Source organism: Notechis scutatus, chromosome 3, assembly GCF_049901735.1.
Source record: "Notechis scutatus isolate UNSWTSFEM ecotype Mainland chromosome 3, rNotScu1.2, whole genome shotgun sequence".
Classification (NCBI taxonomy): Eukaryota; Metazoa; Chordata; class Lepidosauria; order Squamata; family Elapidae; genus Notechis; species Notechis scutatus.
Window position 1 is genome coordinate 148,525,856 of NC_142011.1, and position 27,170 is coordinate 148,553,025.

Here is a 27,170-nt window from a genome sequence, read left to right on the forward strand (position 1 = left end):
ACCGGTCCCTGTTCGTGCCTGCCGGGGGCCGACCGAAGGGGGCGGGTGGGAGCAGCGCGGATCTCCCCCCTTTTTGCCCAGGGTGGGCATTGAGGGAAAGCCGGGTTCCTCGCCCCAACGGTCCCTCCCCCTGTTTGCTGAGGGGGACACCCAGGCGGGGCCGCGGGCCACCCCCAGCCTGCGACGGGTCCCGGGGCCCCCTCGGAGCGCCCAGCCCTGTGCCGCGGGTCTCTTTGGCCGGCCCCAATGTTTCGGGGTTTTTCAAGGCGGCGGACCACGACCGCCCCCTGATATAAACTGTAAGCAAGTCTAACACTATCCTCTTAGATTAGACAGGGAATAAATGGGAGGGACTGGATACACAGGAAAGTCTTCCAGCCATTATTTTCAGCCAGAATAGTTCAGAAAAACTGACCTATATAATTCTGTACTTCCTTCTCTCCTAGGATAAGACTAGAGTAAGAAAGATTTTACAATCAGGTATCAAACTGTGGTCCATGGTTTTTTGGCTAAATTCTTTTGAAGATTAACAAAGTCTATTACGTGAAGAGAAATAAGTGGGGAAAATAAATATACTGCGTTTCCTGCTGTTAATCTCTGTACCACAGGCATATTTTTGAAATAGTACTCAGAAATGCAATAAGGATCAAAATATGCATTGATGGTAATTTGATTCTGTTCAATACAGCAAGAAGTCATCCACTGGTTGAGCATAGTAAAAGTAACTTTGTTCTTTGAAATGCTGTATATTAAAGAAAAATAGCAATATGTAGATTGCTAAGTTGCAGAAGCAACTGTTTCATAAATTTTTTCATGAATATCCTTTTATATAAAATGTGAAATGTTTGATCACCAAAGCCCTTATATGTTAACTTGTAATTATGCATTTAATTTTTTAGATTAAAATGCCGTTTGAAAGCATGTTGTCCATATCTTTACAAAGCCATCTTAAGATCCTAAATGCATATGAGAAACTGACAAGATGGTTGGCTTTTTTTACGTTAAGATGGCAGGGGAAAAAAGTATTAATAGCCAAGTCCTACAGTCCCTGCCACAGCTATACACTATGAATTTGTGGGACAAGGGAGATTTTAACTAAGTTTTCTTCTTTTTGTCACAGAAGGCTACAGGACCTTGATTTCCAATTTTTTTTAACTGAGAATATAACTTCTTCCAAGAAGTATTCTCTTATTCTGAAGTTTGCTTAACCATAATTCACAAAATGTTGATATAAAAATGAAATGGGGCTTAGTAGTATATGCCATCTATGTAAGCCAGTAACCTGATTTATGACAGGGACAGCTTTATCATAGGAGCATGTGAAAGCTTTATATAATGTAATTTGAGGAATCAGCTCTTTCTGCTTGTACCTCCATATTATCAGCCAGTCATTTCTAGTCTTAAATTGTGGGAGACAAATTTGCGTTCTTCATTTTGGATTTCAGTTCCCATTAATTCTGGGCTACATACCTCATTGAAGAGAGTTCTTGGCATTCTCTGAACTTGGTTATTTGCTTGCAGATGTTTCGTTACCAATATATATTTCTTGGAATTATTGACAAGTATGAAAGTACTAGTTCAACAAAGGGAAAGTAAATTGATTAGGGAGGTGTGTATTTTTTCATTTGTCCTTTTCATTACCAAATCAACATGATTGTGAACAATTAAATCCCAATTCTAGTTTTTAGGAATTTACACTTACTAAGGGTAACAATATAAATCATTTCAGGCTTTTAAAGTTTTACTTCAAGGGGAATACATCCATGATGTTTGGTGTAAGTACAAATTGAAGCATGTCATTTCAGATCTGACCATATAGCCTTTTACACAGAAGCAACTGTTCATTGTATCTAATGATAGGGTACATGATAAAGTAGTAATGTCGGCATGTACATCAGAAACTATTCAACCTCTCCTAAATCAGTAAACTAAATGTAGGGAAGAAAAGTGGATCATGCGATTTTACTGATGACTGCTCAAAAAACTATTATAGATGATTTTTCAGTGTGGTCTCTGGATTCCTCTGTGAATTACTAGCAAGGTACATAACTGGAGGTGGATGTCATCATTAAGACAGAACCAAAAACAATATCAGTAATTAGAAAGGTGCTAGTAATCCTGGCCAAAGTCTGGAGTGTGAAGTGAACAAGGATATTGAGTACCTGGTTTAAGAATATGATGCCAAAGACATGAAATGTCTATTCTAATGGAATGAAAATGTCAGTGAATGAGAGGACTATCACTTGACACAAACAGTAGATAAAAATATCCTGCAACCAGGTAAGTTGTTTGTTTTGATAATTCGTGATTATTCAAAAATGAAGCAGCCAATTGGAGGACCAGTCCGTCACTGAAAATTTGGTACAGTTAAAAAGAAGCAACTTACTGCTGGCTAGGTTGGGCTCCCACCAATTAGCTAAACATTGAAGCAGTATATACTAAATTACAATATAGCACAGGTGCAAAAGCTATGTTTGGCTTCACAGATACCACATTGTATTAATTTTGCTCCTCCATAACCGTGAGCCAGTACTTGCAAAGAAATGAACACCAGTTTGGTGGTGATTAAGTTGTCATGCTAGAAAGCAGGAGACCATGAGTTCTGATCCCGCCTTTACCATGAAAGCCAGCTGGGTGACCTTCAGCCAGTCTCTCTCAACCCAATTCACAGAGGAGTTGATGTGAGGAAAATAGGAGGAGGAAGGAATGTTAGATATATTTGCCACCTTGAGTTATTTGTAAAAATAATAACGTGGGATACAAATAATTAAAATGAAATGCAGGAATCTCTTAAGCAAAAGCAGAACTCCTGTTTCCAATGTTGGTTAAAGAAATCAAACAATTATGAAGTAGTTTTAAAAATAACAATAGCAATGACACCCAGTAAGTGTATTTATCCTTTTATAAAAAATAAAACTATATATTGTATAAATTTTGACCAAATAGCAGTTTAAACTCCCCTCAGTTTAACCTTGGAGTCTACCATCTTCCAGAGCAGGTAATTGTCTTATCTTTAATTGGCTGCAGTGCTTTTATTTTGTACAGTGTATAGGTTTAGACAATGTTATTCAGTTCAGAATCTAGTATTTCTCTCAATAACCCTGGAAAATGAAGTGAGAGCCAGGAAAGCTATTCTTGCCTTTGGGGGTCAGGTCTTCCAAGTCCTTAGTTCCTGCTGTATAATTATCAGTGCTAGTACAGGTGTGACCTTTCAGTTTCTCCAGCGATAATAAACTATATTTAAATATCTCTACCTTGATATAACTCCTAGAAAATGAGGCTTCGAGAAAGAACAGAAACCAAAACAGTAAATCCTCTTACAATTCTCTGCCATTTATAGAAATCTAATAGCCTGCAATGCAAGTGCTTAAATTGCAATTATTTACATGCAGTTTCATCAAACAAGTCTTGCCATAAGAAACATTTTAAATAACTAAAATGCACTGTAAACTCTGCACACCAAATGTTTTCTGATAGGGCAGTAATAAGCTATGCTGTTCAAATTAATAGCTAATTATTTTCTAGCAGCTAAAGACTAGCCTTCTGGACCTGGAAACTGTTCGATCATCCAAACCCCAACATATTTTAAAAAGTAGTAATAAAACTGCTACAGCCTTAGCCTTTTGTTTTAAAATGTCTACCAGGTTTATCTCTTGAATAATTCTAGACAAAACTATTATCTATTTGTAGTATCAAACCACTGACCATTATGACAGAAAAGTTTCCACTGCATTTTGAAGAAAAATAATCCTAAACTTATAAATGGCAAGCATTCTTTCACATACTGCCATTATCATAATCCAAGAGATTGTATTATCAGTCACAATGCAACATATTCCCACATTAGATTGCTGAAGTTGTCGTTTATCCCATATTCCAAGATAATATTCTCAGCAATATAGCAAAGTTCAAGAACTTATTTCCAATATTGCTCTTGACTATTTGTCAGTACAAAGGATTAACAGTCATGAATGCAATACCTATACCTTTCTGGAACAAAAGGCAAACTAGAATGCTCGCAGCAAGCTATAGCATTAAATAAAATTAGCTCGACAGCCATTTTAGTCTACATCAATTTTTTGAACCTGGACATCTTCACCTCACAGAGTTATCCAGCAAGAATGGCATAATTAAGAATTATAATAGCATATTTGGGGGATATATGATGAAGACAAATACATCTTAATTGAACAGGTAGCTCCTAACTTTATTTAATCCAAGATGCATTATCAATACTTGGAAACCAAGGATACAGAAAAACAATGGCACATCTACAAAAACCTAGAATTTCTTACTAAGGAGAAATTCAGAAACACCATTTGAAATTATCTCATGTGTACCATTGTACCTACAGGAGCAAATAAAGTGTTTTAATATCAGTATTTTTGCATTTGGTACTGGCTATGAACTGCCAAGTTTGAACATTTTTAAGTGTGATAAGGTCATATTAAAAGCCAAGCACCTTAAATTTTAAACAGAAAAGATGATTATATTACACTGTTATAATCATCTAACCAATTTTGATATGTTACCAAAAGTATACACTTTATTTTTTTAGAAACAATTGTTTTTTTAAAAAAACTATAAATTTATTACACAATTGTATAAAATCCCATGGACAAAACTACATCATAAGCAAGGGAATAAAACAGAACAAAAGGAACTAGAATTTCAGGTACTCCTAAATACACCCCCACGGAACTGATTGTGTTGTGTTCACACAAAATAGTGAGCTATGATTCTAAAAAAAAAAATAATCTAGTTTTATCATTCAGGAGCAGCACATTGCCGTGACTCAACCTTGGTACCATCCACCAATCAATAACTACAGTAACCTGTGCTTACAAAAAAACCTCTCATATGGCAAAACTAAGATTCATGACTGTTACAGATCTAATGAGCCATAATTCAAAGTAGGCATCTAAGTCAGCTGATTTGGGAGCCAAAAGCAAGGTCTAAATTTGAGTCTAAATTTGACATTAAGCTTTTTTTTCTTGCTGATTTCTTCTTATAGTCAATGTTAGTGATGGACAGAACTAAGGACTGATCAGGCAAAGTAACAACGCTTGTGAATGATAATATCTTTTTTGTAATTCTAATTTACTACTGTATGCAAATGTAACCAAAGAACAGTAATATTTTAATATTACAAAAAAACTAAGTGGAATAGTTTCTGATGTAATGTGCAGCCTTGGTTGCCTGATATCAGGATTACTTTTTTTAGAAAAAAAATTATACATCCTCCAATTCACATTTTAAATTCAAACTGTGCTTTACATTTTTAAGTTCTGACATACTAAAGCCCAAAAGCACGGATGGCTTAAAGTTTTTTATTGCCTTTAGGCAGAAGTATCTCTTTCTCCCAAAAAATGATGCAACATCCACTTTCCATGCACATAGAATGGATGACAGCAATTCTAGTTCTTTTTTACTGGGATATGGCTTCTTGTGAAAATAATCTGCAAGAAACCTTTTTTGGACTTCATTTGAGCTTTGTTGGAATGGCTTCGGATTCAACACCAACAAATCAAGATCTTCAACTGAAGTCTCTCCCTTGGTTTCAGTTTTATGATCAGACTTTTGTCGTTTTGAAGGCACACAATTCACCTCCTTTACTGGAATTTGGGCTGTACCGTTATTTATAATGAAGAATGGCGGATCCTCGTCGCTTTGGTCTTCTGAAACAGCAGCAGCATAAAGATGATCAGACTGTTTCCTCTTGGCTGAAAGAGAAGCATCCTCATGGTTCTCCCCATTCATAAGTGGTAGATCCTGCTTCTCATCAAGGTCAACCTGCATCTTCATAGCTGGCGAGGTCTCCTTAGGAGCACTCCGGCATCGAAGCAGATGCACAGCTATAGCTGTTAGAGTCATGTTGCCAGTGTATACTCCACAGCAGTGGATACATTTAAAAGCAGGAGTCTTCAAAATGGTATGCACAGTTGGCATGATGTGGTGCCGCTCTTTCAAGTGCATTTCATAAGCATCGGTGTTAGTGAAAATACCATAACAAAAAGGGCAAGTAGAAACTTTCTTGTTCTCTCTGCTCGTTTCGGCATCCTCTTGTTGCAGTTTGATATACAAAGGAATAAGTGTCCTTGAATTTACACCAGCAAGTACAACAAGATGTACTTCTCTTTCACAAAGTTCTTTTGAAGTTATACTGAAGTCAAAATGAGGGAATATTAGATGACCTTCAGAATCACTTGCAAGCTGAAACCCTTTATCATTGTAATCTGAGTGCAGCTCCTTCTTTCCGTTATGCACAGATTGGGTGTGAGTCACAAGGCTTTTTAAATCATAGAAAATACTGGTGCAGAAAAGGCAAGTTAACCCATGGATAAAAATATGTTTTAAAAGCTCTGCCTGAGTTAGAAAGCATTTACAAGAAAAACATCTCACTGTCTTATCTTTTAGCCACCTCAGAAAAGGTGCACAGACAGCAACTTTGTCTATTTCACGAGTCACCTCCGTCTTAGAGGTGCTACATTTGTGGGCCACTTGCATGTGCACTTGATAGACATTTGATGGGAAAAGCTCACTACAAACAGGGCAAGTCTTCCATTGCTTAGCCTGCTTGAGAACTAGATTCATTGCAGTACTGGTTGGAGAAGTCTTGGTAAGAGTATTTGTAGAAGAACTTACTGCGACAGGGGATGGTACAGTAGCAGGACCCTGAGAAAGCTGGGCAACTGGGACAGATGGCATCAACTGAACAGGCACCTGAGGCGGTGGAACAGTTGCCGCCCCACCACCTGGTGGCCCAGGCAAAGTCACAGAAACTGGTGCAAGAGTGTATGTAGGTATTCCATTAACTTGTTTGCCAGTTGGAATTAATTGTCGGAGCACAGGTCCAGTGGTAAGTAAAGTAGCATTCTGAGACACTCCAGGTCTAACAGACTGATTAACTGGAAGAACCTCTGGTGTAACAGGCTGATTAAACTGCACAATCCCAGGTCCAGCAGATGGGTTTACAGGAAGAACCCCTGGTGTGACTGGATGGTTAAACCGAAGAACTCCCGATGTAATTGTCTGGGGAACTGGAAGAACTCCAGGCCCACTACCAATAGGCTGATTTACGGCAAGGATCCCAGGTGACGAAGGCCTGTTAACTGGAATAGCTCCAGGCCCTGGCATAATTGGACTGCTGATAGTTCTGACTGATTGATTACCTACAGGAAGCAGAGAAGGCCTGATAGGTCGAGTGAAAGAAATGACTCCTGGAGGAACAGCTCTGCTTATGTTTCCTGTGGGTTGATTTAGGCAAAAAACTCTAGGTCTTACCGGCTGTTTTAAGGGGAAACGATGAGAAACAAAGACTGGTTGGGAAACTGCAGGCTGAAGACCAACACTATTCTGATTTGCTGGGCGAGGACCGGAAAGAAGGGCAATATGTAACTGGTCAGCAGAAGTCGAAGCTGTCATACTATTGGCGCTACCTGAAACATTCAAAGGTGCAACCACATTATGAACTGCTTTTGTCGACACCATATTTTGATTCTGATTAACTGATGGAAGTGAAAGCTGAAAACGTGATGTAGAATTTGATCCTACAGAGGTAGGAATCAGTTGTGAAACATTACCGGTTGTAGGCGGCTTGGGAGCAATATTGATAATCTGCAGTGACTTTGTTTGTCCTGTTTTTTTAGGCTGAACTGAAATTACACGTCCCAATATGTTCTCCAGATCTTTATGTACTTCAGATGTTAAGACGTGATATATTAAAGAATCCCGGCTATTTGCAAAAGCATTACACTTTTTACAATAGTGGTCAGTAAAGTTCTCTTCGCTTTCATCGGGCCTCTCTTCAAAATATGCGCTTATTAGATTTTGAAAATGGCTTACCAACACATGTTTCTTTGTATTGTAGTACAGCATGTCACTAAATTGACATTTCTGGCATACAAAGTTTACTGCATCATTCCGGAATTGTCTCATACCACCACTCACACTATAGTTTTGTATTTTCTTCTTGGAGTGAAACATTCGGAGGTGTTTTCCTACTATCTTAGACTGCGAAGCAAATGAACATTCTGGACAAGGAACAACTATCTCTTGATCCATTTCATCTTCATGGTAGCGAGTCAAGTGATTTTTGAAAGAATTAAGAAATTTTGATGAAAATTTGCACAAGCTGCAGCAATATGGATTTGTTCTGTATCTCTGAAAAACAAGAAAAAAGGGCATCATTTGTAGAACTCCCAAATGTATGTATCAACTGGTCAATGCACAGGACCAAAAAAACACCAGTCTTGTTAACTGGATATGAACTCTTCTTCAGGAGATTATACTAATGTAGCTTTCTTCTCTGTTTTAAACAATATTAATATAATAATACAAATAGTCTGAGGACCAAGCCAAGTGAAATCTAAACTTTTTGCTACTGTTCGTTAATCAGTAAAATTACTACAATGGACAGCGTGCACTCTACTTCTGTTCTTAGTCCAAGAACAATAATAAACAAGGAAAAAAAGGGAAGAAGCAATGCCCTTCTATGTCATACAGTTTACACAAGAATTATCAAAATGAATGTCAAATATCTATCACCATCTATGGTTAAAAGAAAATTAAAGGAATATATCAATGGAAATCTTGGTCCATCAAATTAAGACAAAAAATTTAAAGCAGAATATCAAAAAGTTGTTACTGGAACTGTAGAGGAATAAATTTGCCAGTGCCAATTATATATTCAATATAGTTAATTACTGAGTTATCAAAGAAGTTCTGATTGACAGCTGTAGTAACTTGCTTTCAAAATGCTGAAAAAGCAACCACTTATTCTGCATCACTTCCAACAATTTAATGAAAAAAGTACAAAGAGAGAAAGAGAGAAATAGGATAACTGACAAAATGCAAAACAATCAACATTTCTTATTCTATTTTCAGAACATCTTCCCCTGTTATAGAACATTAGTTTTGAAATTAAAGGAAGTCTTATAATACAACTTTTAACCAACTGTTCAAATCAAAATTGTTTTTTTAAAAAAAATCCAACAAGACATGCTCAAACAACTGAATGGATTTAAACCTGCAAATTATAACTATATTACATACCTTTCTTTTAGCAACATTGTCCCAATGAGATACATCATTCCATGAAGTACTAGAGAAATATTTTTCTCCTGGATCAAAACTTTTCAGAGTCTAAGAAAAAGCAAGATGGGTAAGAAAATATCCCATAACTAAAATAAAATGTTACTTAATGCAGTTACTTTAAAATTAAACTGAGATTCTAAAGCTCAGTGTAATAACCCAAATGTTTTTTTTCAAATCCTACAGCCCAAGTAAATCACACTTACCAAAAAGCATGACATATGACTTTTATTATTTTAATAAAAAAAGACAATTCCACTCCAAATAAAAGGTGAATTATGGCCTCACTTACTTGGTATTACCACCCTGACCATAACTGCTTTCATCTTCCTAAATGACTTTTGGCCAGCTAAAGTAGGCCCACTCATTTGAAATTTTATCTGGTTTGTGCCAATCCAAGCTCAGCACTTTACATTTTCACAATGCTAAAGATCTTCAATACCAAAATTTCTGGCTCAGCTATAGAGCAGGAAGAAAATCTGGAAGTCACTGGGTTTACTCACCCAATAACTTAGTCCCCTACTAAGGAAAATTCTCACCTTGCCCTGTTTTCTCTCTCCTTTTGAAATCAAGATGGAAGGGGACTCTTATCGTGCTTTTTACATTAAGCAAAGAAATGGTGTTGCATTTTTCCTTAGTACTTTTGTCCTCCCTTTGAAATTAATAAAGAACAAGAAAGGAAGGGAAGGGATTAAGTGAGAAGTTGGTTGGATGCTGTTGTTTTTTTGCATTTCCCAGTTGGATGGACAGCTGCTGGCTCATTAATAGCACTAAATGTTTGTGGTAAATATATTCTGGTCAGTCACAGTAATAAAATATTGAATCTTTTGAAGATGGCAAGAATGAAAACTGTGCCGATACAGAATCGCCTCTGATGGTTTTGGGAATGAAGCAGGGACACAGTACAAGTACCAGTACAAGTAAATTTTATAGCCATGTTCTCAAACATTTAGAGTGATAATCAAACCCAACCACAGTAAAACCCACTGCTTAAATTCAATCAAATGTATTGGGTTTGAGGCCATCTAACTTCAAAAGGACTCAGAGCAACTTGCAGTATTTAAAATTTAAGGGAGATGGGCTGTCTAGAAATACAAAATATAAATAAATATGAATAAATCAAATAGATGACTTATAAAATACGAATGTCCAGACAAAAACCACATCAACAACATTCGCAAGAGATTTGACCAGGGATTCAAAATACCCAAGCCCCAGTCCTGGGAAGAAAACTAGGTCTTGAGGAATTAAAAAACACTTGAAGAGTGGGAATCATTCATATCTCTGCGGGAATGTTGCTTCAGGAGGCACATTCTTCCATATATTCAATGTGTTTTTTCCTGTTATCAATTCTAAATGTACAGTAAAACTAAACTCGATGAAGGATTAATTCAACCATGCATTCAATATTTAAGATTTCTCATCAATATTAGAAACCTATGATAAGTTATATTAAACACAGAATATATTTTCTTCAGCTAAAATGCATATTTATTTCAAATGCTATCTCACAGGGTTATTGAGAATCAAGAATCAAATCAGGAAAGGAGAGAATCATATGTAATACTGTGAGCTTATACAGGAAAATCAATATATAAATGCAATATAAAAACAACCAAAACAGATCTCTTCAGAGATTTAAATATCTATACTTAGCTGAGATATTACAATTGGTTTGGTGTTTTATTCATCTGGGAAGGATTTCTTTATGAAATTGAGGAAGCTTATAAATTTTATTTTATTTGCCTTGATTTTAAGATATAAACTATATTTTAAGACTATTTTTACATAGATGTATTCAAGTAATCCGTATTCATATACTCATTATAACTGCAATATTAAAATATGTTTAAGCCATAAAAACTATCAAAACCTAAAATAATATTTGTTCAGTTTTTTAATTTGGACTTCTACTAGACAAATACTGTAGTCAAGGAGTATAGGCCAAATAGTTAAATTTATTTTTAAAAGTAGTTTGTTTGTTTTTTAAAGTATGTATTTTTTTCCTTAGAAGACCCATACAGGTAGTCCTCATTTAACAACCAATTGCTCAGTGACTATTCAAACTTGTGAGACCTCTGAAAGAATAGTACTTACGATCCATTCCTCAGAATTCCAGCCATCAAAGTGTTCCCATGATTGTAATTTCCAAAGTTCCCTACTGGCTTCCCATGAACAAAGTCAGTGGGAAAACCAACAGGAAGTCAGAAGTCAAGGTGCTTGCTTATTGATAGCAATAGCACTTAAGACTTATATACCACTTCACAGTGCTTTTACAGCCCTCTCTAAGCAGTCTACAGAGTCAGCATATTGCCCCCAACAATCTGGCTCCTCATTTTACCCACCTCGGAAAGATGGAAGGCTGAGTCAACTTTGAGCCTGGTGAGATTTGAACTGCCAAATTGCAGTCAGCCAGCAGTCAGGAGAAGTAGCCTGCAGTATTACTTTCTAATCACTGCACCACTACAGCTCTTGATGGTAATGGCATTGCCTTTGCTAAGAAATGTGATCACATAACATCATGTTTACAAATGCATTGCAATCGCCATTGTTAACTGAGGACTACTTGTATTAACTCCAAGAAAAGGGTATTTCGTTGAACTTTTTGAAAAACTATTGCCACATGCGAAAAAAAATTAAATTATGGAAGTAAAATACTGAATACCTTTACACCATCAGAAATAGTTAGCAATAAAGGCAGAACAATAGTGATATGTTTACCTATATGTAAGTTTGATTTTTAGAATGGTCATCTATACATTCAAGTAAGCAAAAAACATTGCAGAGATCATTCTCAGTTTGAATGATCTGGCTGAAGATATCCTGCCTGTTCCTCGCCCTTTCTGATCTTCAGGGTGCACTACCCAAGTGCTATTCTGCTACCAATGAGGTAGAATACAGGCAACAAAAATCATAGAATATTGGCCCAAGGAGAAAAAAGGCACCTGAAGTAGGGAAAATGATTAAATTTGATAACAGTACAAATAATCTCAAATTATATTACAAAAGAGAAATCTAACCACCTTCATGATCTCTACTGCTCATGGATTACAAAATGTAATTAATTAACAAAGGATATGCCTACGATATTACAGGAAACAGCCATTCAAAAATAGCATAAACTTGCAGTAAATCTTTATGTTTGTTTGAATCTCCTGGACTTCTGATTTTCCCACACTTGCCAAACTTGTCTAGGATGCTATGACTCTAGCCAAAGCTTTAATTATAGTCTACTGCATCTCATGATGTATCTATTGCTCACAACTCAAAATAGTAGCATAGACAAATCTTTGCTGTGCAAATGAAATGGGCAGTTTTCTTCCAGGAAGGGAGACAATACCATTCAAACCCAGTTTGTAAGAGAGGATTCTGTCTTGAAAGAATCTACTAGGACTCCACTACTGATTTGGGACTTTTTCAATATTTATTTATTTGATTTTTATCCTGCCTTTATTAATTTATAAGTAACTCAAGGTGACAGCCATACCTAATCCTCCTCCCTCCTCCTATTTTGCCAACAACCCTGCAAGGTGGGCTGGGCTGAGAGAGTGACTGACTGGCCAAATGTCATTCAGTTGGCTTTCATGGTAAAGGAAAGACTAGAACTCACAGTCTCCTTGTTTCTAGACTGGTGCCTTAGCCACTACACAAAATTGGCTCTATCATACAATTATGTTATCCAATATCATTATTTGTGCCAGCTCCAAAGGGAAAACAGCACATGATTGTTAGGGATGACATTGTTTACCCTAACTGGTTTGGGTAAAAATAATAAATATGGTATCATGGTTTGTTAGTTAAAGTGTGTGTAACTTTAACTGCAGGAATGTAATTAAGGGTGTGGTTGTAAAAGCACTATATATGAAGCGAGGCAAATGCAGCTCTCTCTCTCTCTGGCTTACTGATCCCTAATTACTGGATGGATTGATGACTACGTTCTTGTAGGAGTGTTGATATTTCTCAACGGAGAGAAAATAAAGATTGGACTGATTTATTGTAAGTGTACTGACATTGGCTATTCAACACGGACTTTGCAAATAGAATATCCCCGACAAGACTTGACTGAAATGATATGGACTGTTTATATTTGACTATGCTATAATTCTTAAACGGAATAAACTATATTTTTGATAGCACAAGCGTATCTGTATTTTTACTGCGTGTTAACTAGAAAACTTATCTCACACATTTACCTGTCTTCCTATCTGACTTCGCTGCACGTTCTGTTTAGTTTGTTTTCCTTAACACCCGTTGGGGAATCCAGGCTTAACACTGGTTATGGGCCCAGAGAGACTGCAAAGTCAGTTTAACTAGGATAAAAACAGGTTTATGTAAAAAGTGAGATTTTGTGTTGTTACACGTTACAGTAAACAGACAGCTGTGTTTTATCAATTATAGTTTTATATCCATATACTGAAACATGGCACAAGTCAGTCTACAAAGTTTGTCCCTTATATCCAAGTTGGATGGAACAAACTATGTTTCATGGTCTATGAAATGTAGTCTACTTCTACGAAGAGAAGGTCTGTGGAACATAATTGAAAACCCACCAAACGTAGAAGAATGGGATCCTGAAGATGAGGAAGATAGTCAAAAGATAGAAGAATTTAAACAGAAAAATGAACAAGCACTTTGCATCATAGGACTATCATTAACTGATCAGCAACTTGTTCATATACGCGGAGAGGAAACAGCAGTTGGGTGTTGGCAAAAACTGAAGAGGATTTATGTCAGAGATAACGTTGGTGCTCACATAAATCTAACACGGAAGCTTTTCCGCACGTATCTCCAAAAGAATGGTGATATGCTGAGTCATTTGAATACTATGAAAAGCATTTTTCAAGAACTTCATGAGAAAGAGTTAATTTTCTCTGAACTACACCAGGTCTACATAATTCTATCTTCATTAGACGAAAGTTATGATGACTACGTAACTTCCCTTGAAATATTGCCTAAAGAAAGTCTAACTTTAACTGATATCATTGGCAGATTGATTGAAGAGGCCAGAAGAAGGCTTGAAAGAGATCAGTTAAGGAGGGAGCAACCTCAAAACGAAAATAATGAATCTCCTACTGCATACGCAATTAAAAAGTGTTTTAATTGTGGAGGGAGAGGACATTTGGCAAGATTTTGTAAGAAATCAAAGCGCCAGAATGCAAGCCAGAATGCTGTAAGCCATCAAAGAAGAAATAAGAATTATGAGTTAGCAATGTATAAGTAATGGAGTTGTAAAAAATAATCTATGGGTGGTTGACAGTGGTGCGTCCCACTGTATTACAAATGATAACAAAAAAAAATTGTAAAAATGTCCATGAGTTCACAGCATATCTCACTGGCAAACGGATGGAAAATTAAGGCAAAAGGTGAAGGTATTGCTCATTGTTCTAGTATAAATGAGAACATAAAAATGTTATATGTACCTCAACTTAAATTTAATTTGCTTTCAGTTAGAATGTTGGTTAGATTAGGATACATAGTTACCTTTAAGGGAGATACTTGTTTAATTGAAAAAGAAGGTAAGAAAATTACTGCAACTTTAAGAGGTGAATTATATGTGTTAAATGATAATGGTTTAGAGGTGGCTAACACGGTTTATGATAATAAGAAACCTCATGATGAATGTATTCACTTGTTACACAGACGGTTAGGTCATTTAAATTTTAAAATGATTAAGAGAACTGTTCAACTATCTAAAGGAATAAGTTTAAAACCTTGTAATAAGTATTTGCAATGTTCTGCTTGTAATCAAAACAAAAGCAAAGTTATACCGGCAAATAGAGTTGATGGATTTACTACCAAAGAGCCTTTAGAGGTAGTATTTGCCGATATAATAGGTCCTAAAAAGCCAAGTGTAGGTGGTGCTAGATACATATTAAGCATAATGGACCACTATTCTAGGTATGGTTTCTGTTTTTTAATGAAGAGAAAAACTGAAACGTATACAAATTTCTTTAATTGGTTAAAATTTGCAGAGAGAAAAACTAAAAAGAAATTAGTAACTCTTATAACAGATAATGGTGCGGAATTTACAAATAATAAATTCCAGAATAGACTTAGAATGGCAGGTATTCAACATAAAAAGTCTGCACCATATAGGCCTCAACATAATGCATTTGACAAGGTCAAACACTGCAATCAATGGGAAGAACAATGTTATCTGATTCTGGATTACCTGACAATTTGTGGGGAGAAGCTATAATGTGTGGTAATCACATATTAAACAATGTTGTTAATTCAACAACAGGTGAATTACCATTCACTCTGTGGCATGGTAGGAAACCTGATTTGAGTTATATTCACACATTTGGTGCACCAGCATGGGTGCATATCCCTACACAACTCAGGCACAAAGGACAACATAGAGCTAAAAGATTAATTTTTGTTGGATATCAAGCAAACCATAGATCTTATAGATTCTGGGAACCAGGTACATCTAGAGCAGGGGTGTCCAACCTTTCACCTTCCCTGGGCCACATTAGAAGATGAAAATTTGGTTTGGGCTGCACATATAATAAATTGTTATAAAATAATTATATTATAAAATTATATAATAAATTATAAATTATTTTTATTATTTATTATTAATTATTTATTAAAATTATTTATTGTTTATAAAAATTATTATTTATAAAAATTATTATTTATTTTGCCAGGTTGGGGGGGGCGGTGGCAGGGTGGGGGGGGCAGAGGTGGGGGGGCGGCGGTGGCGGCGAGGGCAGAAGCGGCGGCGGGCAGAAGCGGGGGCAGCGAGGGCAGAAGCGGCGGCGGGGGCAGAAGCGGCAGCGGCGGGGTGGGGGGGCGGCGGTGGCAGCAGAAGAGGCGACGGCGGGGTAAGCTGGTTCTGGCCATGGCCCCCAACTTTAACGACATAGTCAAGCAAGGCTATGTGAAAATCTGCAGCAGGAAGCTCGGGGTGAGTGAGAAGAGGGAGCCGAGCGCTTTGTTTCTCCTCTCCCCCCCCCGCCCCTCTCCGTCATCTCCCGGGCTGGGTGGCGGCGATGGAAAAGCAGGCAATCTTCGGGACTAGGAGACGTTGGGTCTGACTTGGCGGGGCGTGGAGGGAGGGGGGTTGTCAGGCTGGTCTGGTGCGGGATCCGAGGCTCGCGCTTGCCTCAGGTTCCCTGGATTGCTCGCCTCGGAGCTGCTCGCTCTTGACTTCGGCGTGCCTGGTTTCTCTCTCTCTCTTTCCCCCCACCTCGTCCCTTGCGCGCCTGCCTTGCCCGCTTCCTGCAAGGAAGGCAGCGCGCAGTGTTGGCCATCTCGCGTGCGGGCAGGCATTGGGGTTTGCTCGGGGAGGAAGCGCCGCGGATGTCAGTCGGAATTGAGCTCAAAGTGTGGCTAGGACTGCGGCTCAATCGCCGCGGCGGGCATGAGACGCCGCTGGACTGTGTTTTGCCTAGAAATCTGACTGAATTCATCCGGGAGGATTGTCCTTTTCACTCAACCTGGTTTTTTTTTTGCGGGGGCAGAAGCAGCAGCGGCAGGGTGGGGGCGGCAGTGGCAGAAGCGGTGGCAGAAGCGGCAGCGGCGGGGCGGGCGGTGGCAGAAGCAGCAGCAGTGGCGGGGCGGCGGCAGCAGAAGCAACGGCAGGGGCAGAAGCGGCAGCGGCGGGGTGGGGGGGCGGCGGCGGCAGCAGAAGCGGCGGCAGAAGCAGCGGCGGCAGCAGTGGTGGGGTTGGCGGCAGGGGCAGAAGCGGTGGCGGCGGGGTGGGGGGGAGCGGGGGCAGAAGCAGCAAAGGCCTTTTCTGTTGCTCCTTGGCGTGGCGCTCGCCTAGCCCTGCCTCGCGCCTGCCTCTCCTCCTCCTCCTCGCTGGCTCTTGCCAGAAGGTTGGGATGGGCACTGGGTCGCATTACAAGGCGACCTGGGCCGCATGCGGCCCGTGGGCCGCGGGTTGGACAAGCCTGATCTAGAGTATACTGCAGTGCTAGTGCACAATTCCTAGAACATATAGGATGGAATAGATTAGAGCAAGATTCAGATAATGATGTTATTATAGAACCTTATAAGAGGCAGAAAGAAAAGACTAGTTATAAGAAAAGTCCAATTAAAGAAGAAGTCCACGAAGAGCAAATAGAATCAGAACAAGAGGAAATAATTGATCAAGAAGAGATAGATAGTCAAGAACAGGAAATAAAGGAAAGTCCACCTGTAAGTCCTGTTATACCTAGACGCACAACGCGTATAACTAGACCACCTGATAGATATCAGGCAAGTATAGTTTGCCAAGTAAATAAAGTTCCTAATAGCATAGATGAACTTAAGATGTATCCTGCTAAGGATCAGGAGAATTGGCAAAAGGCAATGGAAAAAGAGTTAAATTCATTAAAGGAAATGAAGGTTTATGAAGAAACCAAATTACCTCCAGGAGAAAGATCCATTGGGTGCAAATGGATATTTAAAGTAAAGACTGGAAATAATGGGAAAGTAACTTATAAAGCTAGATTAGTAGCACAAGGATTTAATCAAAATGTATTTGATTATGATGAGGTATTTGCACCAAATCTTAAGGCTACAACTTTAAGAGCAGCTTTAGTGTGGGCAGCTAAGAATAATTATATAGTTAACCATTTAGACGGAGAAACTGCATATCTGCATGCACCATTGCAGCATACAATATATTTGAAAAAACCAGTTGGAATAAATGATAATAAAGTAAATAGCAATGATTGTTGGAAACTCAAGAAGAGTTTATATGGATTGAAACAATCTGGCTATGAATGGAACCAATATATTGTGAAAGAATTAAACAATATAGGGTTTAAATCTGGTTTAGCAGATCCATGTATGTTTAAAAGAGAAAATAATGGAACGGTGTCATTATTGTTATTATTTACAGATGATATTGCTTTGATTACTAAGACCAATAATGAAGCTACTGAGATTATTTCATTATTAGCCAAAAGGATAAAATTAAAGCATTTAGGTGAAATTAAAAAGTACCTAGGATTGACAATTAACAAAACCACAAAAGGATTTAAGATATCTCAAGAAGATAAAATTTGCCAATTAATTAAATTGTATAAAATGGAACTTTGTAAGCCTGCAAAGACTCCAATGAGTCAGGAAATTTGCAAAAATGATGCTCAAAGTCCCAAATTTGATAAGACCATATATCAATCTTTGATTGGTAGCTTATCATATATAAGCAATTGGTCAAGGCCAGATATAGCTTATAGTATTAATCAGCTGGCACGATATAATAATGATCCATATCAATGTCATTGGCAAGCATTAAAGAGAATTTTAAGATATCTCAAAGGAACAATGCATCATGCATTGTATCTAGAGCCAAAAGGTGATTTGAATCTTAGTGCCTATGCAGATGCAAGTTTTGCAACTGACATAAAACACTAGAAAATCAACATCTGGGATGGCTATATTATTTGGTAAGACTCTAATAGGGTGGAGGTCAATCAGACAACAGCATATTAGCTTGTCAACGATGGAAGCAGAATTTTCATGTCTGTCATTACTATGCACTGACTTAATTCTGTACAAACAGTTATTATTAGACATGGGTATAACTGTTAAAGATTCTATTATTGTGTACGAGGACAACCAGGCAGCTATACAATTAGCTACTAATATTGCTGTAAAGACTAGATCAAAGCATACTGATTTAAGATACTTAAATGTTAGAGAATCTGTTAAAAATGGTCTAATTAAACTTGAGTACTGCATGACGGAAGAAAACATTGCAGACCAGTTTACAAAAGCTCAAGGTGTTGTAAAATTTAAAGAGAGTTGTAACAATTATGATTTAAAGGTGTAAATGGTTATATTATTGTAATATTTATTATTATTACCCAAAAGGGGAGAATGTTAGGGATAACATTGTTTACCCTAACTGGTTTGGGTAAAAATAATAAATATGGTATCATGGTTTGTTAGTTAAAGTGTGTGTAACTTTAACTGCAGGAATGTAATTAAGGGTGTGGTTGTAAAAGCACTATATATGAAGCGAGGCAAATGCAGCTCTCTCTCTCTCTGGCTTACTGATCCCTAATTACTGGATGGATTGATGACTACGTTCTTGTAGGAGTGTTGATATTTCTCAACGGAGAGAAAATAAAGATTGGACTGATTTATTGTAAGTGTACTGACATTGGCTATTCAACACGGACTTTGCAAATAGAATATCCCCGACAAGACTTGACTGAAATGATATATGACTAATGGACTGTTTATATTTGACTATGCTATAATTCTTAAATGGAATAAACTATATTTTTGATAGCACAAGCGTATCTGTATTTTTACTGCGTGTTAACTAGAAAACTTATCTCACACATTTACCTGTCTTCCTATCTGACTTCGCTGCACGTTCTGTTTAGTTTGTTTTCCTTAACACCCGTTGGGGAATCCAGGCTTAACAGACTTAAAGCTTAGAACTGGCACACAAATGACTTTTTGGTATCATTTTAATATGCATTAATATTTTAATTTGTAATATGCATACATATTATGTTAGCCTCTCGTTTCTGCATTATCCTATGCAAGATTCTATATGGCAGCCTTTCTTTAAGTGGAGTCACTGGACGGAGAGTCACTAAAGACTCCTTTTTTCTTCTCCTTTCCAAGCAGAGTTATCAGTTTGAGAAAAAAACAAATGCAAAGGTAACAGTTCCAGAACTCTATATAAAGTCTAAGCAATCTTTGTGTTTCAAAAGGAAGACTATGACCAGAGGAAATAGTGCTTCTATACCAAACTCTGACCACGTGACCAGAAGGAATAACAGAAAGGGAAAAAGACTATCTCAATGTGGATTAATTCGTTCATTAGATAGGCACAAAAAACTATTGCCCCTGGGCCACAGTTCACTACTGGACTGTGACCTATTTGGAATTGGGCCACATGAGTGGCTGGCCAGAATGTGCGTGTGCACACGCAGCTCAACTTGCACAAGCAGCGGGCCAGTGGGCAATTGTGCATATGCGCACTGGCCCACCACTCACATTTTCCCTCACGCCTCCAGCCAGGTAGCCAAGCTGCAAAGATTCCCCTGATTTAGAACATCCCAGTGCAAATTGTAGCATTTAAAGAATAAAGTTTATAGTTTAAGAAACTATTAGAGGAAAGGAAATGCCTTGATTTTGATAAATAAAAATGCCTATATAAAATGAAATCCATATTTCAGGAACTATATAAAAGTAACTCTTTTATATAAAAGTAAAAATAACTATATAAATGTTACCCTTCCCATTAAAGCATGGCTTTAATTTATGAGAGAATTTTGACATATACTGTAAATTAAAATTAATCATTAAAAGTTAATGATATATTTCTTGACCTATCCTAATTTCAATCAAATTACTAATTTTATTCATGGGCATTCTTGTACAAACTCATTTATTATTTTACAGTGTCACAGTATTGCAATGTTTGAAAATCCTATCATCTGAACTACAGGATTCTACTTTTTTAGTTTTTCCAAGACAAAGACTCATTTCAAAACATTTCCCCACATTTTGGGTCTCATGAGATCATTTCAGAATAGCCACAAAATTTTATGTATGCAATCATAAAGGGCCTTCTAATTTTCAAAAGTTTTCTTCTTTACCTGGAGTAACTCTTGACAGCTGTCAAGTCCAATATCCACAAGAATACCCTTCACTTTCTTCCGAGATCGTCTTATATTATCAAGATTTTGCACAGGAATTTGAAACATGTCAAAAAGCCTGAAAGACAAAGACACAAAGCAGAGGTACATTTCTCAATATAACTTCACATGTGTTATATCTGTAAAGATAAACTTTGGCAGGAAGCTATGTAATGTCCAGAACAATTATAAGATATGAGAATTGAAGAATACACAATTTTGTCTTAAATGACTGCTACAGTCTAATTTCTTTCTTGGAAAGAAGGCCTTGCTATAATGTAAACATAAACAAGGGAACTCAAGAAGTGAAAATGTTTTTGAAATGGAGCCTATCATGGAACCAATCCAGACAGCAGTGAATTAGCATACCTGGAATTTCAATAGTAGAGGACATTCATGTCCATGGTTGTTCTGTATATCAAAAATATCAGAGAATATTTCACCCCACGTCTAACTCAGATATAGCAGTAAATCTATCAAATTCAGTGTTATGAAAATCACCAAAATTTGCTAGCAACTATGGTTAGTCAGGGACACGGTGGCTTAGTGGCTAAGACACTGAGCTTGTCGATCAGAAGGTCAGCAGTTCGAATCCCTAGCACTGCGTAATGGAGTGAGCTTCTGTTACTTGTCCCAGCTTCTGCCAACAAGCAGTAAAAAAAATGCAAGGACAAAAATAGGGACCATTTTGGTGGGAAGATAACAGTGCTCCGTGCACCTTTGGCGTTTCATCATGCTGGCCATGACCATGGAGACATCTTAGGACAGCGCTGGCTCTTCGGCTTAGAAGCAGAGATGAGCACCGCCCCCTAGAGCCGGAAACGACTAGCATGCATGTGCAAGAGAATCTTTACCTTATGGTTAGTCAAAATTGGTATATCCTTAAGGGTATCAAAGATGATTCTATCAATGGTTTTAACTACTCACAAAGCTTATTAAGAACTTAAGCATATACAGAACAACAGTAAACCATGTTATCAATTTGCAGTGAACCATCTGTTTCCCTAGAGGTACAAAGCAAAAACAAGCAGGAAGAATTGAGGACAGCTTGCCGACAGTATCTAGAATTGGCATCTCCTTCATTTCATTCTCTTTCATATATTAGGCTATTATAATGTAAACATGCATTGTTCTGTTGCCCCAGGCAAAGACATATTTATTGTACCTGATCAACTTGGGGACACTTGGTGATATTTTGTCATCTTTGCAGTACACTTTAATCATGTCAGTAATTTAAAATTACAGACTTGTGGAAAAAGTAGGCATAACCACATTGAATTTTTTGACCTTTTTAACATATTTGATCTTCATTTTAACAATGAAGATAAAAGGGATACAATGTAATGAATATCAAGTGCCATTTATATTTTGTAGCCCACTCAGTGATTTAAATAAAGATAAATGTAAAGTCTGCATGTGGAAAAAGTACTTCCTCATATTTATCACCACCTCGGATATCTAAAATTAGAATCAGATGAATCTAGAATCAAGTGCAAATGATTTGAAGATTATTAGACAGGATTTAGGAGGAACGTGTCTTCTTAAAACATCAGACATTTAGTTTGATTTGCTCTTTGTTGCTAAAGCACCAAGTATCACCATGCCTAGATTAAAAGAGTTTCTCTAAGTCCTTCAGAAAGAACAGATGCATATGTCTCTTGGAAGGAATTCTAAAAGATTGCCAAACTATTGGACATCAATCATTCCACTGTCTGGAATATTATCTACAAGTGGAGATTTTGAACAACTGCCAACTGATCCAGGCCAAGCATCTCAGCAAGAATAGAAAACAAGACGCTGAAAGAAGGCTCTAAGAACCCCAGAATTTCATCACATTACTTACAGGTTGCTTTTCCATTATTGACAACAAAGTGCAGGATCCTATCATGAGCAGAAATTACCCAAATTATCCTTCATGTGGAAGGAGTGTCAGAAAGAACATCAGAACAAGACTAAAGTTTGTTCATGAACACCTACGCAAAGACCAGGACTTCTGAACAAAGGATTCTGGATAGATGAAACAAAGATAAAAGTACTCTTGCCACAGTACCAGAAGATATGCTTGGCCAAAACCAAAGATAGCATTTCACTGGAAGATCCTGATATAAATTGTAAAGCATGATGGTGGAAATATTATGGTTTGGGGATGCTTTGATGCATCAGAGCCTAGGCAGCTTATTATCATAGAATTAACTATGAATTCTGCATTGAACTACAAGATGCTTGATGATAATGGGAAACCAATTGTCAGAAGACTGAAGCGCAACCAAAATGGACTTTGCAACATAGCAATGGCTCTAAATATTCCAATAAATCCATAGAGTAATGACCAAATTAAAGCCCTGATCTAAATCCCATTGAAATGCTGTTAGGTGAATTGAAATGGGCTGGATGTGCAAGAAACTCCTCAAACATTACACAGCTGAAAAACTGCATGAACAAATGGTTACAAAAATCTTCCCATCTGACGTCAGAGACTGGTAAACAGTGATAAGAATGACTTACTGAGATAAAAAATAGTGATTTGTCAAAATACAAATGTATCATTTATCATTTTTACATAGATAAGACACTAAAATGTTGTGCAAAGCTAGAATGCATGTAATGCATTTAAGAAAAGGGCAGGCAGGGCTCATGCCTAGAGAATCCTTTGGGCATGAATTGGCTCCATGTACTCTATGTCAACCTGCCAAGATTTCCTCCACTAAGGCTACAGACTGCCTCTAGACACAGTGCCTAGATTACAGCATAGATAAATTCTAAGTGAAACACTAAAAGAATAAAATAATTTCAACTATTATAACAACATAAGGAAGAGCAGGTTCAGAGAGAAACTAGCATCTTGTTTTAGGTACAGTTCCAAAACCTATAAGCCATATAGAGTTGCTTAGTCCTTCAGCAGAAAAGGCTCAATTTCAAACCCTTCTTCGAATGTTTTTGCCTCAAAATTGAAGATTAATGAAAAGAACAATTCTGGACAGAAACACAAATGCATCTCTGTAAACCAACAATAATGGCTTAGGCCATATGTTATAAATCTATAACATACCCTAAGCCAGTGATCCCCAACCTTTTTACGCCTCGGCCCGGTATCCCCAACCTTTTTATGGCGTGGCCGGTGCCGGCATTAGCTGGCGCCGCCATCTTTTTGATGAAAAAGTGCTTCCGGTGACCTCACGGAAGCACTTTTTCATCAAAAAGATGGCGGTGTTAGCCAGATTCCAGTGAGCTTTTCCGGGTAGAAATGACTTTCTACCGGAAAAGCTCACCGAAGCTTTTTCATCAAAAAGATGGCGGCGCCCAGCAGGACTTGTAGGCGGCCCGGTAGGACTTGTTCCACGGACCGGGACCGGTCCGCGGACCGGTGGTTGGGGACCCCTGCCCTAAGCCATTATATTTGTTTTATCATTCTTATAACTCTTTGCCATTCCAGAAGACGTTCTTAAGTGCCTTCAACTCCTAAGGCCTTCCTGCCCCAATCATTGTCATATTTCCTTGCTCAAAATCTCAAAAACTACCAGTAATAAAAGATAGGAATGAGGATCCAATTTTCCCATCTCTGAACTGAAGAGCTTATGGTACTTGAATTAAATCCAAGAAATTTTAAACTCTCAATTTTATATATAAGGGCAACATTACCATGTTTTAAAAGAGTACGCCTGTCTTGCAAAAACCACCTCTCATATGTGGTAACCTGGGAACAGCTCTCACCTCACTTTTTCCTCCTCTGCGCTTCTGTTTGTCTGGCTTTTCTTGAACATCTTGAAATCTTTCTGATCAACATTCTTGATCTACTCTGACATCACACTTATACTTTATTCATCTGATGTGTTTAAATTGTCTGAACGGCTTAAATGTCACCTAGAATTTTCCCCAGCCAGCTGCCCTCTAAGTATGTGGGACAACAACATTTATCTCCCCAATCATCATGACCATGTTTTTTTTCTCCCATACCGGAGGCCTTGCAGCTTAGGAGACTTATTTGTTTTGGAAGTCGGCTTAGATTTTGCAAGTTTACAAAATTGCAGAATATATTATGTTTTGACTGCCACAAATTCCGTTGTGAAGAACACGTTCCCAACTCTAAAACTTGAATAATTTTGGCAGAAATGTAGGCTGAAATGCAGCTACGTGGTTGTCCATTCATGCATGGAAATGTAAAGATGAGAGCTGTCGTATATAGGCAAGGCAGGTCCATTTGTCACCTTTGCATAGTTTATACACACACATACAAGCACACAGACACATGAACATACCTACACTAATTCTGGGATTTGAAATATAAAATATCAAGAAGAAGAAACCACTTGAATGACCAGCACAGGCAGGTTATTTTGTTCTATCCCTAGAAGCCAAAACCCACTGAAGCCCCTTACTAGTTTCTTCTCCTCGCAGGTAGAAAGATGAGTTTTCTTTCCCCAAACCGGGAGCTCCAATCCAAAGGTCAGGACTGTTTACCGGCGTGCTTTAAGCCAGGGCTCTCCAACCTTGACAATTTTAAGCCTGGAGGACTTCCACTCACAGAATTCCCCAGCCAGCTGTGAGTGGAAGAGTCCTCCAGGCTTAAAGTTGCCAAGGTCGGAGAGCTCTGCTTTAAGGGACACAGAAACGATACCGGCGGCAGCGGGCTTCCCACGCGTGGAGGGAAGAAGAAGAAAAAGGAAAAAACAAAAACAAAAAACACCACCACCTCCCAAACCAACCCAAAAGCTTCAGGCCGATTCAGGTGAACAAAAAACGAGTTCGGGTCGAGTCCCGACTTGCAGCCCCGGGGCGCAGATGCCTTGCAGGGCGGGCCTCCTTTCCCTCCAGCGAGCAAGCCCCGAGGGGGAGCCCCGGCTTCTGGGGCTGCCGGCCGAGCCTCGAGAAGGTGGCGGGGCGCAAAACGAGGCGGCCAAGAGGTTCCGTCGCTGGGCGCGCGCTCGGGTCCAGCTTTCTCGGGCTGCACTTACCCGTCCCGGCTGCAAGGGGCGTCCGCTGCCTGACCGCTCCGTTCCTCGACGGCGACTCCCCGAGGCGGGCGGACGCGTTGCAACCTCGCCCGGTGCCGCCGCTCCTCCTCCTCCTTCTCCTTCCTCTTCTTCTCCTCCTTCTCCTTCCTCCTCCTCCTCCTCCGGACCCTCAGTCAGCGGCCGCCCCGCCCTTCCCCGCCCGGCTCCGCCTCCTCGCGTCGACCCTGCAGCGCGCGCTCAAGCCCCTCAACAATCCGGGCACCGGTGGCGGTGCAGCATCCTTGCCTTGGCGGCGTCCAGCCAGCCGTGCAATATGGGACCCGGCTTTCCCCCGTCACCACCACTGAGCCCACCAGCTCCCATTCACCCACCTCCGGCTACTCCTCCTTCCTTCCCAGAGCCAGAAAGGGAAAATGGCGCTCGATTGGTCTCAGGAAGTGACGTTTCCCTCTCATTTGCATATCAGTCAGTGGACCAATAAGGAGACGCTTGTTCCACGCCTCCCATTGGTCAATTCCATCAGCATCAACCCTGGAGGGAAGGTAGGGTTCATAGGGGAGCCTTGGGGGATCGTGGTGAACTCCTTCAGAGGGACCTCCCACTTGCTTACCTGTAACCTCAACTTTCCCTCACTTTACTTGGGCACTTTTTCATCCCCCAAAAGTGAAAAAAACAACGTGATTGTGTGTTGTGACGTCATCACCGAGGGTGTGGCGCGATGACGTCATCCCATGTGGTTCTGTCACGTGGTCATGCAGCAATGCTCTTGTTCATGCTCAGAGAATGTTGTGGAAGGTTTATTTGCATCAGTGTATTCTTGAAAAAGCCCCTTCATACCCAACAACCAATGAAATCCATCCTTGTCAAGATGCTGTTGTTTTCCTTAGGACAAAGCAGCCCCTTTTTCACTAGGTGCCCATTCTACAGAAACTCATATATTGCTTTGAAAAGATGACCCAGTATGCAATCCTTCAAGTTTCCCTCAAAGAGCAAGAAGGCTAAAGCCATCGTAATGTCGTGTTCAATGTACTTAAGATTATTTCAAATCATGTTGAAAAATGGATGACAGGTTTTACTTTCCGCCCTGTGATGGATGATGAAAGCAAGCCAATACCATCACAGATAACTTTCATGGAGAATCTCAATTGTAAATCAATCTCTTGCTCAAGAAATTGCAATTGTATGACTTTGCTCTTGGAGGTCTATCCAAAGAATCAATAATTAATTAAAATAAATCCAAATTGCATAATGTGAAATTCCATTTTCCATTTAATCTCAAACCATTGCTTTTACTTGTTGAATGTAACATAAAACAAATTTACAAATCCAGCTATGATTATTATTAATTTTATTTAGACTTGTAGCTGCCCACTCTAAAAGTATAATTTCTTTTAGGTAAAGCATTAAATACTGTACGTCCAGGTGCAGTATTACATAGAATATTATTTTCCATCCTACCTCCAATCAAGAGTGTTTTCACTGGTGCGGAGTTAGTCCAAGTAGGTGCAGTTCCATACTTTAAAGA

The 27,170-nt window shown here is 38.8% G+C and overlaps 1 protein-coding gene across 1 annotated transcript; it reads right to left on the reverse strand.

The window, feature by feature from the left end:
* Positions 1–2,888: 2,888 nt before the first annotated feature.
* Positions 2,889–26,067, reverse strand: ADNP2 (ADNP homeobox 2). The gene is made up of 4 exons (XM_026669953.2): positions 25,646–26,067; positions 20,655–20,772; positions 9,055–9,144; positions 2,889–8,163 (listed from the first exon to the last, which is right to left on the reverse strand). The coding sequence occupies exons 2-4, from the start codon at positions 20,760–20,762 to the stop codon at positions 5,233–5,235; spliced, it is 3,129 nt and encodes a 1,042-aa protein (XP_026525738.1). The 5' UTR covers positions 20,763–20,772; positions 25,646–26,067; the 3' UTR covers positions 2,889–5,232.
* Between the last annotated feature and the right edge of the window lie 1,103 nt (positions 26,068–27,170).

Bases quoted from the DNA above. Each gene is read 5' to 3' on its own strand.
- ADNP2 (XM_026669953.2), bottom strand. From the start codon at position 20,762: ATGTTTCAAATTCCTGTGCAAAATCTTGATAATATAAGACGATCTCGG. The intron at 9,145-20,654 runs GTAAAGAAGAAA...GCTTTTTCTTAG, and splicing joins GCTGTCAAGAGTTACTCCAG to ACTCTGAAAAGTTTTGATCC. The intron at 8,164-9,054 runs GTATGTAATATA...CTTGTTTTTCAG, and splicing joins ACAATGTTGCTAAAAGAAAG to AGATACAGAACAAATCCATA.